The sequence below is a fragment of the Canis aureus genome, chromosome 25 (assembly GCF_053574225.1).
Source record: "Canis aureus isolate CA01 chromosome 25, VMU_Caureus_v.1.0, whole genome shotgun sequence".
NCBI lineage: Eukaryota > Metazoa > Chordata > Mammalia > Carnivora > Canidae > Canis > Canis aureus.
In genome coordinates this window covers 31,936,718-31,951,726 of record NC_135635.1, presented here as the reverse complement: position 1 = coordinate 31,951,726, position 15,009 = coordinate 31,936,718, and the positions used below count along the sequence as shown (strand labels likewise).

The following is a 15,009-nucleotide window of genomic DNA, read 5'->3' as shown; positions in this document are numbered from 1 at the left end:
AGGATAGTCTGAAATGCAGCTCATGGCAGTAACACAGACTTTGGAATCAAAGGAATGTGGATCTAATTCTCTTGCCTACCACTTTAAAGCCATGTGAACTTAGAGGTGTTACTTAATCTTACTGAGGCTCAATTTCTAATCTGGAAAATGCAAATAATAATATCTATTTCAGAGAGTTGGTAAGAAGATTAAGCAAAGTAATGCCTAAAAAGTTCTTAGCACAAAGTAGAATTTTAATAAAAGTAAAGCTCTATTAATAGTAGCAGTTGTATCTCCACACTGTGGTATTTCCTTGATTTCCAGGACCCCAGCTGCCATCTGTGAAACAATCTGCCCCAAATATTTGATGCAGATATCTCTTCTGAATTCTGGATCCATGTATCTTACCACCTACTTGGCGTTTGCACTTGGATCTTCCACAGACATCTCATACTCATTAGATATCAAACTGAACTGAACAAATGATATACATCATCCTTCTGATGCTGCTAATACCTGCAGCTTTTCCTATAGATGATCATCATCATCATGATGATAAGTGTGTATAAAATCAGTACCACAACCAGCCTACAACCAACTCAAATCTTGGGTCACTGATTTCTAAGGAACATACACTCTAAATTTCTGCTGACGTCACTCTGGTCCTAGCCACCTTCATTTCTCTCCTAGAATATAGTTCGATCACACCTACTTCTGCCTATCCTCACCAAAGAGCTCTCATAATATACCCAGAAGGAGCTTCCTGCACCCTTGAGTCTTAAATGAAATTGGCCTCAAATCCCTTAACGTCTCAGATGGAAGTTTAAATTGCTTTGGGATTTTTGTCAATTCAGAGAATGTTTGCATTCTCACTTCCTTTTCCCCCAGGCGCCAAGTTCCACAAATAGCACTTCTGTGGCCTAAAGCAAGGACAAGAAACTCAGCCCCTTTAGCAAGTTTCACAAATGACCCACTTACACAAAGAGTTTGTCGCAAATACTATTAAAGATTCGAATTTGGGAAGATGGATAAGTGTTTACTGTTTAAAACGCTAACTTCAAATGGAACATTAGGCATTTCCAGCTTTAAAATGCTCTTCAACCTCCTCCATCTGGATATTTCCACTGGCTAATTGCCCTTCTCTCTCTCTGCATCACACCATCTTGCTCGCTCTTCTCTCACTGTTTTTTCTGGCCCCTTCCCTCTTATCTGTCCCTCTTACTTTCTGGAATAAAGCCATTCTTTCTTCGTAACTCAAACGCTAGTTTAACTGGATTTTTTTTTTTTTATTCTTGTTTTTGTTTGTTTGCCTAGATTCCTCTTCTCACACTGTTAAGAGTGTTCCCTACTATCCCAAGTGGTTCATTATCAAGCACTTTTCTTTTTTTTCCCCTTTTTTTTTATTTAAATTCAGTCAACATGTAGTACACCATTAGTTTCAGATATAGTGTTCAGTAATTTATCAGTTGCGTATAATACCCAATGTGGATGGGGTAATTGGGTGATGGCCATTAAGGAGGGTACATGATGTGATGAGCTCTAGGTAATAAGCACTTTTCCATTAAAAGTTCCTCCAATAGGATTTCAAGAGGCAACAATTAAGATAAGATCTTACTTCTATTACAGATGCAAATCTGATCATTTCATGTCCCCAGTAATCCATAAGTGGCTTCCCATTGCCTTTAGCATAAAGCTCAACTTTTTTGGAAGGACCAGCAAAGAATCCCATGATCCAGTCTTCAGTATTGACCATTTTGATGTTATTCTGGTTTTTCAAATACAAATTGTGCTTTCTCCAGCCCCCACGTCTCATATACATTATTCCTCAGAGATCTTCTTCTTTCTCCAGCTCCTCATCAAGCTAAGTCTAACTGATGGCTGTACTTACATGTATAGACTCTTACTTCCTCCAGGATAGATCCTCCTGCTGAGGTCTTCTTAACAATGCCTCTTACACTTGTAATTATTTCATTATTTAAAGTGGTGTAGTTGGACAGCCCAGGTGGTTCAGCAATTTAGCGCCACCTTCAGCCCAGGACATGATCCTGGAGACCCGGGATCGAGTTCCACATCCCTGCATTGAGCCTGCTTCTCCTTCTGCCTGTGTCTCTGCCTCTCTCTCTCTCTCTCTCTCTCTCTCTGTGTGTGTGTGTGTGTGTGTCTCATGAATAAATAACATTTTTTAAAAATCTTTAAAAAAATCTTAAAAAAATAAAGTGGTGATTTCCTCTCTCTTGCTATAAACTCCAAAGACCATCAGAACAGTGACCAAATTTCTTTTCTCAACTTTATATCCCTTAGCACTAAGCATACAGTAAGCACATAATTTTTTTTAATTACATGAAGGTAAACATTGAACAAAGTTTGTATGTAAAGTATTGCACTTCATCTCCCTTAATTTCTGGGCTTTAATTTATCTGGCAGAGAGAAATAGGTCTTCTAGGAAAACCATAAAATCTCAGTGATGATGGAGGGCATAAGAAATTATGTGTATTGGGACACTTGGGTGGCTCAGCAGTTAAGCGTCTGCCTTCAGCTCAGGTCATGGTCTGGGGTCCCAGGATCAAGTCCCATATCAGGCTCCTTGCATGGAACCTGCTTCTCTCTCTGCCTGTATCTCTGCCTCTCTCTCTCTGTGTCTCTCATGAATAAATAAATAAAGTTTTTTTTTTTTTTTTTTTTTTAAAGAAACTGTGTATTGAAGGTCTGGTAGTTCTGTTGCTGAGGATGTTAACAACTCAAGGGAGTTAAAGGTCAATGCTTACAAAAGGTCATGAGGGTCACACCTAAATATGCTGTGAACTACATGTTTGGTAACTAGACTGCCCTCTCTGTTAGCTATCATCAGGATTTAATTAACTGGTGTCACAGTTGGAGAGATACTCCATGCCTGTAGGGAAATTTGACTGAACTCATCCATTCTAAAATAAATGATTAGCACCATCATCTTCCACATTATCTTTCAGTAAATTATCTTTCAGTTACATTTTCCTAAGCATCTTTCTGAGGTAAAACTATTTTAAAACTATAAATACTGGAAGGGACGGAAAACAGATTTGGGGAATAAAAAATTCAAGCAAAACTGTATTTGTGAGTGCTTGATATTATGAAAATAACACTTATTTCACAGACAAAATTGACCTTCCAGGAACCCCTATTTTTCATAACACATTAAGCCAGAAGAATGTTGTGTATTTTTAGAAGTGGCCTGATCATTGAACTGTTGAAAACAAATGTATTTTGTGGCTTCCTGGATTATGGACCCACCTCCTCCTGAGTCAATCATCAGCCAGGGACAGCTTCCAGGTCTCTAAACTACTCAGCACAGTAGGTCCTGGAAACTGTTCCCATGGTAACCCTCAGTCAAATAGGGCAGCTCAGGCTGTCGTACACAAGCATAATAGAAAAAGGAATACTGGCTGCTCTTGTTCATGATGCCACATAAAGGGGTAATACTAATCAGTATTAGTAAATAGACTGGATAAATAGACTGAAAGACAGGATAGCTACTGAACCATATGTGAATCATGGTGTCAGTGTCCTAACAAGATAGGACTTCGAAAATGTACATGTCCCAAAGAAAATCACGGTGGAAACATAGTCCATAAATTTTGTAGTAGCAATCAGTTATTGTGTTCGGAGAATCTATTACATATCAGGCACTGGGTTAAGTAATGTACACACAGCCTCATTATAATCCCCTCAAAAACCTAGTCATTTTAGTGTTTCCATAATTTATCTGGTGCAACAAAATTTGTTTGTAAAGTATTGCCCTTCATCTCCCTTGAAGAATCAAAATGAGAGTATCACTTAAGTAAGATTTGCACACAGATTTGCCTGTCTCCAGAACTTCCTTCTTTTCTTTCTTTCTTTCTTTCTTTCTTTCTTTCTTTCTTTCTTTCTTTCTTTTTTTAGAGAAAGCAAGAGCAAGGGGTGGGGCAGAGGGAGAGGGGGAGAAAGGAGCTCAATCAGACTCCCTGCTGAGCATGGGCTCCCCAGTTCAGTTCGAGGACATTGGGATCACCACCTGAGCTGAAACCAAGAGTCAGATGCTTAAACAACTGAGCCACCCACGAGCCCCAGAATTTTTTTCTATCTCAAAATTGCCTTTTTTAGTGATACCACCCTTTTGGAGTATCTATCAATCATAACCTAGAGGAGTAAGTCATGGTTCATGCTGAAGGAGTTCACCACCAACTAAATACAGATATGAAAAGTAGCATGAGAGACTCCGCAAATAGCAGCATAGTAGAGTCATAAAGTTTGCAGTTAAAGAATTGCCTTCAGTGCCAGTTCCTCCACATCATCATAGAGTAGCCTTGAGAAACCCATTTAATTTCTTTGTACCTCAGTGTTTGCATCCATGAAGTGAGATAATAACTTAATGGGATGTTTTGAGGATCAAATGAGAAAATGGGTTTGAAAGTGCTTTGTAAAATATAAAATGTGATATATGGCTATTATTATTTTCCTAAATAGCACTTGGAATTTTGGCACATCTCTTCAGCAAACTTCAGTACGTTTCTCTCTACTTAAAAATGCCAGGTTAAATTTTTCTCTTAAGCATGTTTTGTTTAATCTTCAGAATTAAGAGTTCTGCAGAGCTTCTACTGCAAGTCTGCATTAGAAATCAGGAAATAGTGCAGCCCAGGTGGCTCAGTGGTCTAGCACTGCCTTCAGCCCAGGGCCTGATCCTGGAGACCCAGGATCGAGTCCCACATAGGGCACCCTGCATAGAGCCTGCTTCTCCCTCTACCTGTGTCTCTGCCTCTCTCTCTCTCTCTCTCTCTCTCTGTGTGTGTGTGTGTGTGTGTGTATGAATAAATAAATAAAATCTTAAAAAAAGAAATCAGGAAATAATTTCTGCATTAATATATATAATCAAATACCATTAACACACAGACACACACACACACACACACACGATAGGTAACTTGATAAGGAAATGCCATCTGCATTTATTTTAAATGAATGCATAGTGGGTAAGAGACTTTAGTTATCATTTCTGCATTCTAGCTGGGCAGAGAAAAGAGTTTGATCAGAAGGTGAAGGTCCAAAGATAAGGTGTTTGACCAAAGAAATGGCAGTGCGACAAATTCAAGTGCTATAATCTGGCAGCCTCTGGGCTGAGACTGGACTGCAAATGTGTTTTCTTTGGCCAGCGTACTTTTATTTTGTTACAATTGTGCTTTTTTTTTTAAGATTTATTTATTTATTCATGATAGACATAGAGAGAGAGAAAGAGGCAGAGACACAGGAGGAGGGAGAAGCAGGCTCCATGCACCGGGAGCCTGACGTGGGATTCGATCCCGGGTCTCCAGGATCGCGCCCTGGGCCAAAGGCAGGCGCCAAACCGCTGCGCCACCCAGGGATCCCACAATTGTGCTTTTTAATGATGGTTTTAGGTAATGTATGCATCCTCCCATTTGCTAACGATTTCATCAATCAATCCTATTATACTAGACCACTTCTCACATGTGTATGACCTGCCTGACATGCAAGTTTGGACTCCTTTACCAAAAAGAGGCAAAAGAGAAGATGACTCTGTATTATGAAATTATAAAAACAGAAGTAAATGTATCTAGGCACGTAAAACATGGAAAGTTGACCTGTCGTGAATGTGGACCCAGGCATGGAGAAAGACACTATATGCTCTACCTGAAATGATACATTTAAGACACACATCGGGACGTATTACACAGTAGAGTATAACTACATTCATTCAGCAAGCATGTATCAACAGCTTGCTGGATGAGCTTCAAAGCAGTGTCTGGCAGCACTTAATGAGCACTATGGAAGTTGGTGTCCTTTACTGCGAGAGCATCCTCCTTGTTATCCTCATTGTTACTATTATTGGTCAGACACAATGTTAGGAAGGACAAAGGCACATAATACCAGTGTCCCTCTTTCCTCCTAAGTAGAGTGGCCCCCGCAGTGTCCCACATAGTCCCTGATATACGCTGGCTGCTCAAGACATAGCTGACAATTGCATATATCATGGGAAATGAGGGGAAGTCCATCCCTAGCCCCCAAGATCAACATCCAAATTCTATTCTGACATTTTCTGAAAGAGAGCTGTGAATAATTCTGAGAAAGTGTCAGGAGAAGCTCTGCCCTGTCCAGACAGCTCTGGGAACTTGATCTTCCTGAAGGAACTGAAATGAAAAAAAAAAAAAAAAAAAAAGATCATACTGAAAAAGTTTTCCTGCCACTGGACAGGAGGCTAAGTGGATGAATTACATAGTGTCTGCAGAGAAATATGGCCATAAATGCTATATAAGCACCAGACACCATTGATAGTACTATTTAAAAGAATTGAGCATCCCATTATATCTTATGTGGTAACCTTAGCACAGCAGAATTTTCTAATTGTTCCTTCTAAAATGCCCTCTAATAAGTCTAATCATTGATTGGGTTGCCTGCTGGAGCATTAATAATGTTCTAAATGCATGTCACACAAGCAGATTTGGTGTAGCCACCATTTGCTTAGACTTTTATCAGGTCTTACCTGAGTGGTTGCAATGGCCTTCTTATAGTCTACTGGCCTTAGGTGGGCCAAGTCAGGCAATTCCTAACTATACAGGTCCATGTTCCTAATTATATTGGTATTTGTAAACTGTGATATAATTATGTCACTTTTCTGCATTAAAATAGACCATGATTTCTTTTGGCCTAAGGAATACCCCAGTTCACATCTTGGACTGGGCTGTCAACCATCCTCCCTGGAAGTCTTACCTTGATCTACCCACTCCTGAGGACAGTGGGCTCTTCTCCCATTTCTCCAGATGGCTCTCTGACTTTTGTTCTCCTGGGAAACTCCTGAGCATCTTTCAAGCATCACTTCTACCTTGAAACTTTCCCTCATACCCATTGCAGAAGCGTAATTACTTGCTTTCTTCTCTAAACATCGAAAACACTGAACAATTCTCTGGTATTGACCAGAATCTTTGACTGTCAATTTTGGAAGTCCAGCTTACCCGACTTAAACTATAAACTGGTATTTATTCACTCAGGTCATCAGACTCCACAGGGGCTGGGCCTTAGGATGACAGGACGAGGACCTCAGACTGTATCAGGGATTCTCCCTCAAGCAACTGTCTTCATGGGGCAGAAATTATAGACACTGACTTCTCCAGATTTGCATCCATAAATAGTTGGAACCAGAGGAGAAAAAGTTCCTTCCCACTAATTCCAGTATAAAATTTTAGACAAAGCATTCTAGTAGGCTGGCTCAATCCTCAGGAGCATCCTTATGGCTGTCTCCATGAAGGGAGAACGGGGCACTATGAATCACCCAGACTGAGCCAAGGGACCTCCTGCTCTGATCTGGGAGTAGCTCACTACCATTAGCAACTCCCATGGGACTCCTTATTAGCTTGATGGTGGGAAAGAAGCAGTGCTCCAAAATAAGAAGATATAATCAAAGATGGGTCCCAGATAGGCAGAAAAAAACAGCATCAAACAGACAGCTTTTCAAAGTCTCTAACACTCACATAGTATCTTAATGATGCATTTGGGTGAGTCTCTGAGTAGAGTCTGAGCTCCAGGGGTTCAAGTCCCCTGTCTTACTCAGATCCTATCACCAATACCCAGCAAGATACCTGACACAAAGTTGGCGCTCAGCTAATGTTTGTTTGTTTTTGAGTTGATAAAATGGGTAGCTCTCCAATGTGAATATAACATCAAGTGACCATGATCACAGAATTCCTTAGAGTTGTGAGGTTAGTTCAATGAATGCTTATAGAACATATATAGTTGACAGGTCATTGAGGGATTGAAAACTTCACTAAAACATAAGAACCTTTGAAATACAACTAATATTTATTAGGTTCATCCTATTAGCATTTTTATTAAAGCCATTTAATTCTTACCCAAATCCCATGAGTTATAGGAATCACCCCTGTTTTATAAATTAAGCAGATGAAGTTAAGTTTTTCCACATTGTCAGATAATAGGCTGCAGCAAAGGAATAGAAGCTCAGGCCCTCTGATTCCAAGTCTGTTGCTGTGCTCTTAAGCAGATTATTTAAACTCTCTAAGTAAACTGGGGAGAAAGACACCTATTTTTAAAAATTGTTGTAAGGAAAAAAGAAAAAACATTTAAAATGCCAAGTGCAAAGCCTGGTCTAGATTAGGGGATCAATAGATAACAGTTGCTGTGTTTGTCAGAGATGCTGGAAGACTGCCTACGATGTCAGACTGGAACAGATCTGAGGCCATTTCTCTCTTTGTCCCACATTCCAGGGACTCATCCTGCATTTTTCTCCTCTTTAGTGCTGCCCACTCTGTCTTCGTCCAGTAGCTTCTATCCCATAGGACTGGCCATAGGGTAGGCTCCCGGGCTCCCTGTTCCTTGCTAAAGCCAAGCACCCATGCCCCCTTTGCTGCCTTAAGCAGCTTACCTCTAGTTCAGGAAAGAGAAATACCAGGAGACATAAGGATCTGTGGATCCTAGACCTTGTTCTGACATCAATTAGCTTGTGTGACATTTGCACCGCTGCTCTTTCAAGTGTGAAATGAGGGTGTTGAAGCGGAGAAATTTTTATATTAAATTTTAGTATGCAAAGGAAATTTCAGTAAAAATATTTTCATCGCACAGTCAAGCAATACTATTACCCAGATTCAAAAAAAAAGTCTTAAATATTTCTCTATCCACCAAATAAATCAAGGCTGACCTTGCCAAAGTTTATCCATTTCTCTAACTTTTAACTCTTCCTACTTGCTGTACATCTCAGCAGGGATTACATACCTGCAGCATACATTCAGAATCTTCTCCTGACTGTAGATTCCAGGAAAAGCTGAAGCACAGAGGACAGAAAAGAAATAGCATGATGACATTTCTTTAGGCTCACTGCCTAGACTCACTTGGCCTGCTGCCTTATTCTCATTAGTCCCACTGACTGAATCTGATTAGCCTACCCTGATTTATTTTTGGCGACTGGGGAGCACATGGGCCAATGCTTATTTTCATGGCTGATACAATCATCCCCAAAGCTGTCGTTAGATTTTGGAAGATTAGTCCCTCTCCCTGGAAGACTGCGCTGTCTAAGAAGCATCATGACCCATTAGATATATATTTCTTAAACACTTTGGAAAATTGAGTCTATGTATCCCACTTTTCATTATCACAAAATTTTGTTGTTTGCTACTAAAACATAGAGCAAAACGTTCTTAATTAATTCTGAACCTAATGTTTGTAAACTTACTGTTTTCTAAGATAGTGAATCAGTTTCTGTAACCAATAATGAATACAAGCCAGAGTTGATGTTATTGGATATAGGAGGCTTGGTTTAGCCTTACGATTCCACCTGGATCCCTGGCAATATGAGTGGGTCACATTTTTTGTATGTTTGTTTTGTTTTCCAAAAGTACACAGTTTTAGAAACCTACCCCCATGTGTCCGACGATGAGATATAATGTGGATAGAAGGATATTTTAAAAGTCAATTCTTACAGACTGATCTGTATTATAGAGATCTGCTCAGGACTATCCAGATCACAGAGCACCTTACATATGCCAGAAGTGGTCCTGGAGCTAGAGATGCAGCTAGAAATAAGATACAGTCCCTCCTCCTAAAGAACTTAGGGTCTAGTATGGTTAGAATATCATGAACACAATTAAGTCTACTAAATGTTAACAGAATTAAATTTCTGTTAATGGCCAGATATTCTACAAATACTAGGACCTGTAAAAACTAGATTTCTAAAACAATAAGAAAAAAATCAGTACATTTTTAGGAACATGTTAGCCTCCTTTAGGATACTAATATGTACTGTATTTGGCTACTGACAACATGTGAGCTATCATTAGGTTAATTCTAAGAGGCAAATGTCCACATCAGCAATTCTTTCATTTACTTAACAGAGACTTACCAGTTGTATTCTGTGTGTCAGACTCAGTGTAAGGAAAACAAGTCAAGAGGGAAAGACAAACAGACGTGGAATAATGGATCTCAGTTTGGGGACTCCTGTAAGTTCAATGGTTAAGAATGCAAACTAGATGCGTGATCTCGGGTGAGTGACTCAATCCTTTTGAGCCTCAGTTTTCTTAACTACAAACTGACTTTGAAAAAAAAACATAACCTATCAGGTCATTTTGAATATTAAATGAGATGACTGTATTCATAGGCTACCTAGCTTTGTATCTGGATCCTGGCAAGTACTAAACAAGTTTTAGCCATTGTTCTGTCCCACTTTCACAGAAGAGAAATCTGAGGCTCAGAGCAGTGAAATAATTTCCCTGAACCCTGCATACCCAGAAAATGAATTAAAAACAAAGCAGCAATGATACAAAATATATGAGTCTTGTGTGAAACAAGAGAGCAGAAGGACTATTCTGCTTGTACAGTATGGGGAAGAGTCAGAAAGGAATATTTAAACCACACAATGATTTTTCAGATACCATCTATAAACATTTATCTAGACACTTAGAGGAGTTTTCATTCCTCTAGCCGCTGCCTTTTCCAAAGATGGCAGTGATCCTCAGTCTGGTTCCCTCTTCAAAGAGCATGTTAGCCTCTCTTATTAAGGATTGGCTAACCTTTAACGAAAATGAGTATCTCAGGATTCTCAGTCCTGACTTTTTTTTTTTTTTTTCCAGAACTAACAGGTGAAAAGTGAGAGAGGAAATAACTGCCTTGACATTCTTCTAGAATTCTCCTAGGACTCCCACCGCATTACTCCTTCCAAAGTAAAATAGAGTGTTCCATCCATATAGTTTCTCCAGCATAGCTGAAACCAAGACTTCTCTGGAAGTTAAGAGCCAAAATGATTTTCATTCATTCATTCTTTACTCATTTCCACAGTGCTTATTTTGTGTTGGTTACATGACACAATCCATGAACCTGGTGGCAGCTTTTCAATGGAGAAGAACCAAAAGTAATAGCTTGAGAAGATCATAAGGTCATAAGGGGGTTGATCTTTCTCTTTCTGCTTTTCCTTGAACACTAAAATACCCATGTGATGCTTATCACAAACATTAGTTTTGGAAAAATTAGCTTAGCATAATTTTATTGCTAATTATCTCAGTTTGACCCTCATTTCCTTTTTTTTTCTCTTTTCTTAAACAGAATGCCACAACATTCCATGTAACTGTTCAAGACGATAATAGCATCGTTGTCTCTTTAGAAGCTTCAGATGTCATGAGCCCATCATCTGTGTATGTTGTGAAGATAACTGGGGAATCAAAAAATTACTTCTTCGAATTTGAGGAATTCAACAGCACTTTGCCTCCTCCTGTTACCTTTAAGGCTAATTATCATGGCCTTTATTACATAATCACTCTGGTAGTGGTAAATGGAAATGTGGTTACCAAGCCATCCAGATCAATCACTGTGTTAACAAGTAAGAATCGTTTGTAATATTGTCCTCTGTGTCTCTTTTTTCGGTATGTTCTCATGGGTCTCTCACTGAAAGTCAGCCCAGAATGGCAAAATCAGTCACCTTAAAGTCGATTGACATAAATTCAAAATTCTGCTTTATGTTGAGAACACAGTGTCTTGCCAGCATTTGATAATGTTTAACAGTTATCTGTAGTTAAAGGAAAAATCTGTTTTAAACCAAAAAAATAAAAAAAAAAAAGTAAACCTCAGTGAGGTAGTATATTTTCCTACTGAATATTAATTTTAGATTCATGATTGGACCATGTAGTTTTTTTGCTATATAACTTAATAGTATTATCATAACTAAGCTATTTTTTTCCATAGCCCATAATCTCTTATTAAGCAATTTGGGTTTTGAGACAGTGAATTTATTCAAATTTAGCCTGCTCAAAATTAATTGTGCATTTTTAGCTAAGAGAAAATAAAAGATATTAGTTATCAGTTTCTATTCTTGACCTCACCTGCCAAATAACCATGGCTTCCGCTGCCCAAGAAAAAATACCAAGAAAAAAACAAATCATTGGCATTTTAACCTTCAGTAGTTGATATCTTAAAGTATTGATGCTGATATTAGGAATTTTTAGGAGTAATTTTAACTATAGGTGATTTTCACTTTTCTCTCTGGGACTTTAATACCTAATCTCAAAGTAAGATATGCAACTCTACCGCATATGTTGAAGTATGTGTTAGAAGAAAAACTATTATCTATAAGATGGTAGAGTTTACCACTGAAGCAATTTAATGGCTCAGTGAAGTTCTTTTTGTTTATTGTTCTTCAGTGTAAATTTGCCAGTGGCTGCGATTTTCTAAATACCAGTTATATGCAATCATTTTCACCACAATTAAGGAAAAAGACAGTGATATTGTTCTCTTGGGATAAAAGGAAAGAGAAACATCAGAAGCAAGAACTGAGAATCAAGCTGGAAGACATGTTTTTAGTATGTCTGTCAAAAATTAATTAAAGTTTCCTTTGGCAGAGTCCCAGAATCAGTATCAAATCCTAAAAATTAGGAATGGAATGACAAACCCAAGACCTTCAAGGTTTACAGATATAATGAACAAATCTAGGACCTAGTAGAATTAAAGGAAGAACCTGCCTGTTCTAAAACACTGTTTTAAACAAGTTGCAGAGAAAGGTGAATTGGGAGTTAATAGGTCCAAGGTAGCAGATCTAGGTGTTTGATGGCTGTAATATAATTCCTTTAAATTAGAAAATCTGCCTTAACTCATCTTCATAATCTCGTAAGTACCTAGCATGAACTTTACAGTTAATAAGCGATCAATAAATATTAATTCAATTCAGTTGAGCAAGTAACAGGATAAAGAGCTGGGCAAAAAAAGACTAAGGCACAAAGCAAAATAAAAGTATAGTTACTATTGCTGAACTAACATTCATTAGCATGCACTCAGCCACTTCAGAACAGAAAAGCTCTAGCAGTCAGCCCTTTAGCTAATGGTTCATAAAGACATTTGGTAAGTAAGTAAATGATAAGTAAATGATAAGTAGGTACTGTATAAGAGATATTTTAGTGTGAGCAATGAGTTGCATTCAAAATGCAATGTTTTTATTTTTCTTTTGTGATTTCTTTTTCGACATATGGTCTGGGAGGTGTGTTGTTGAGTATCCAAAATTTTGCAGTTTTTCAGAGATTACTTTAAAATTGTTGTGATTTATTGTATGGCCCCAAATATGGTCTGTCTTGGTGTGTATTCTGTGGGCACTTGTTGGGTGAGGTTTTGATAAATGTCAATTAGGTCAAGTTGGTTGTTAAGTCTTCTCTACCCTTACTAATTTTCTGTCTACTTGTTCTAATAGTGACAGATAGTGGTATGTGAAAGTCTCCAACAATATCTATAGATTTGTTTATTTCTCCTTATACTTAGTCTATGCTTTACATATTTTGAACTTTACATGAAGCTTAAAGCTTTAGATCTTTAAACTTTTAAGATTAATATGTCTTCTTTTTTATTGAGGTGTAATTGACATATAAGTTTCAAATATACAACACAATGATTTGATATTTGTATATACTGCAAGATGATCACCACAATAGTCAAGTTACCATTGTCACTATTCAGTCTCATTCTTTTTCTTGCAATGAGAACACTTAAAATTTATTCTCTTGACAACTTTCAAATATGCAATACAATACTATTGACTATAGTCATTATACTGTACATTACATCCCCATGACTTATTTATTTTATAACTGGACGTTTGTACCTCTTGACCCCCTTCACCCATTTTGCCCACTCCATGACCCTTCTCTCCTCTGGAAACTGCCATTCTGTTCTCTGTAACTATGAGTTTTGCTTTGTTTTCTTTGCTTTTTAGTTTCCATATATAAGTGAAATCATGCAGTATCTATCTCTAACTTATTTCACTTAGCAAAATATCCTTAAGTTCCATCAAGTTGTTGCAAATGGCAAGATTTTATTCTTTTTTATGGTTGAGTAGTATTCCATTGCATATATATACATCACATCTTCTTTATCCATTCATCCATTGGTAGGTGCTTAGATTGTTTACATATCTTGGCTATTGTAAATAATGGTTCAATGAACATGGAGGTACATCTTTTCAAATTATATACATCTATCTTATATATATCTTTTCAAATTGGTGGGGGTTTTTCCCTTTGGATAAATACCAGAAGTGGAATTGCTAGATCATATGGTAGTTCCATTTTTTATTTTTTTAGAAATCTCCATACTGTTTTTCACTGTGGCTATGCTAGTTAATATTCCTACTAACAGTTCTCAAGAGTTGCTTTTCTCCACATTCTTACTAACACTTGTTACTTCTTGCCTTTTTGATAATAACTATTCTAACAAGTGTGAGGTGATATCCCATGGTGGTTTTGATTTGCATTTCCCTGATGCTTAGTGATGTTGAGCATCTATTTATGTGCTTTTTGGCCATCTGTATGTCTTCTTTGGAAAAAGGTCTAGTCAGATCCTCTGATAATAATAATTAGTAATATTATATATATATTATATATATTATAATAGTAATAGTATAATAATAATAATAGTATAATAATACTAGTATAATACTATACTATACTATACTATAGTATAATAATAATACTATAATAATAGTATAATAATTAGTAATATTATATATATATATATATATATATATATCACTAATTAGTGTCCTTTTTTCTCAGCTTAGAGAAGCTCTTTTAGCATTTCTTGTAAGGCCAATTTAGTAGGGATGAATTCCTTTAGTTTTGCTTGTCTGGAAATGTTTTTTCTCTTTCAAATCTGAATGATAACCTTCCCAGATAGAGTACTCTTGGTTGTAAGTTTTTCCTTTCAGCATCTTGAATATATTTACCACTCCTTCTGGTCTGTAAGCTTTTTGCTGAAACATATGTTAATATTCTTATGAGGTTAATATTCTTATTTGTATGTAACTTCTCTTGCCCCTTTAAAGATTCTCTCTTTCTCTTTAACTTTTGACATTTTAATTATAATTATAATGTGTCTTGAGTGGATGTCTTTGGGTTAATCTTATTTAATTTTCTGGGCTTTCTGGATCCAAATGTCTGTTTTTTTTTAGGTTAAAAAAGCTTTCAACCATTATTTCTTCTCAAGAGTTTTCTGCCTCTTTCTTTTTTCTGGAACACCTAGAATGCAACTGTT

The 15,009-nt window shown here is 37.4% G+C and overlaps 1 protein-coding gene across 3 annotated transcripts in view; it reads left to right on the top strand.

The window, feature by feature from the left end:
• The window catches only part of PTPRO (protein tyrosine phosphatase receptor type O), a 239,816-nt gene that overhangs the window by 120,400 nt on the left and 104,407 nt on the right, over positions 1–15,009 (top strand). For all 3 annotated transcript variants that reach the window (XM_077870947.1, XM_077870946.1, XM_077870948.1), the window contains exon 2: positions 11,047–11,320. In XM_077870947.1, the coding sequence (XP_077727073.1) occupies positions 11,047–11,320 (274 nt within the window). The remainder of the gene's footprint in view (positions 1–11,046; positions 11,321–15,009) is intronic.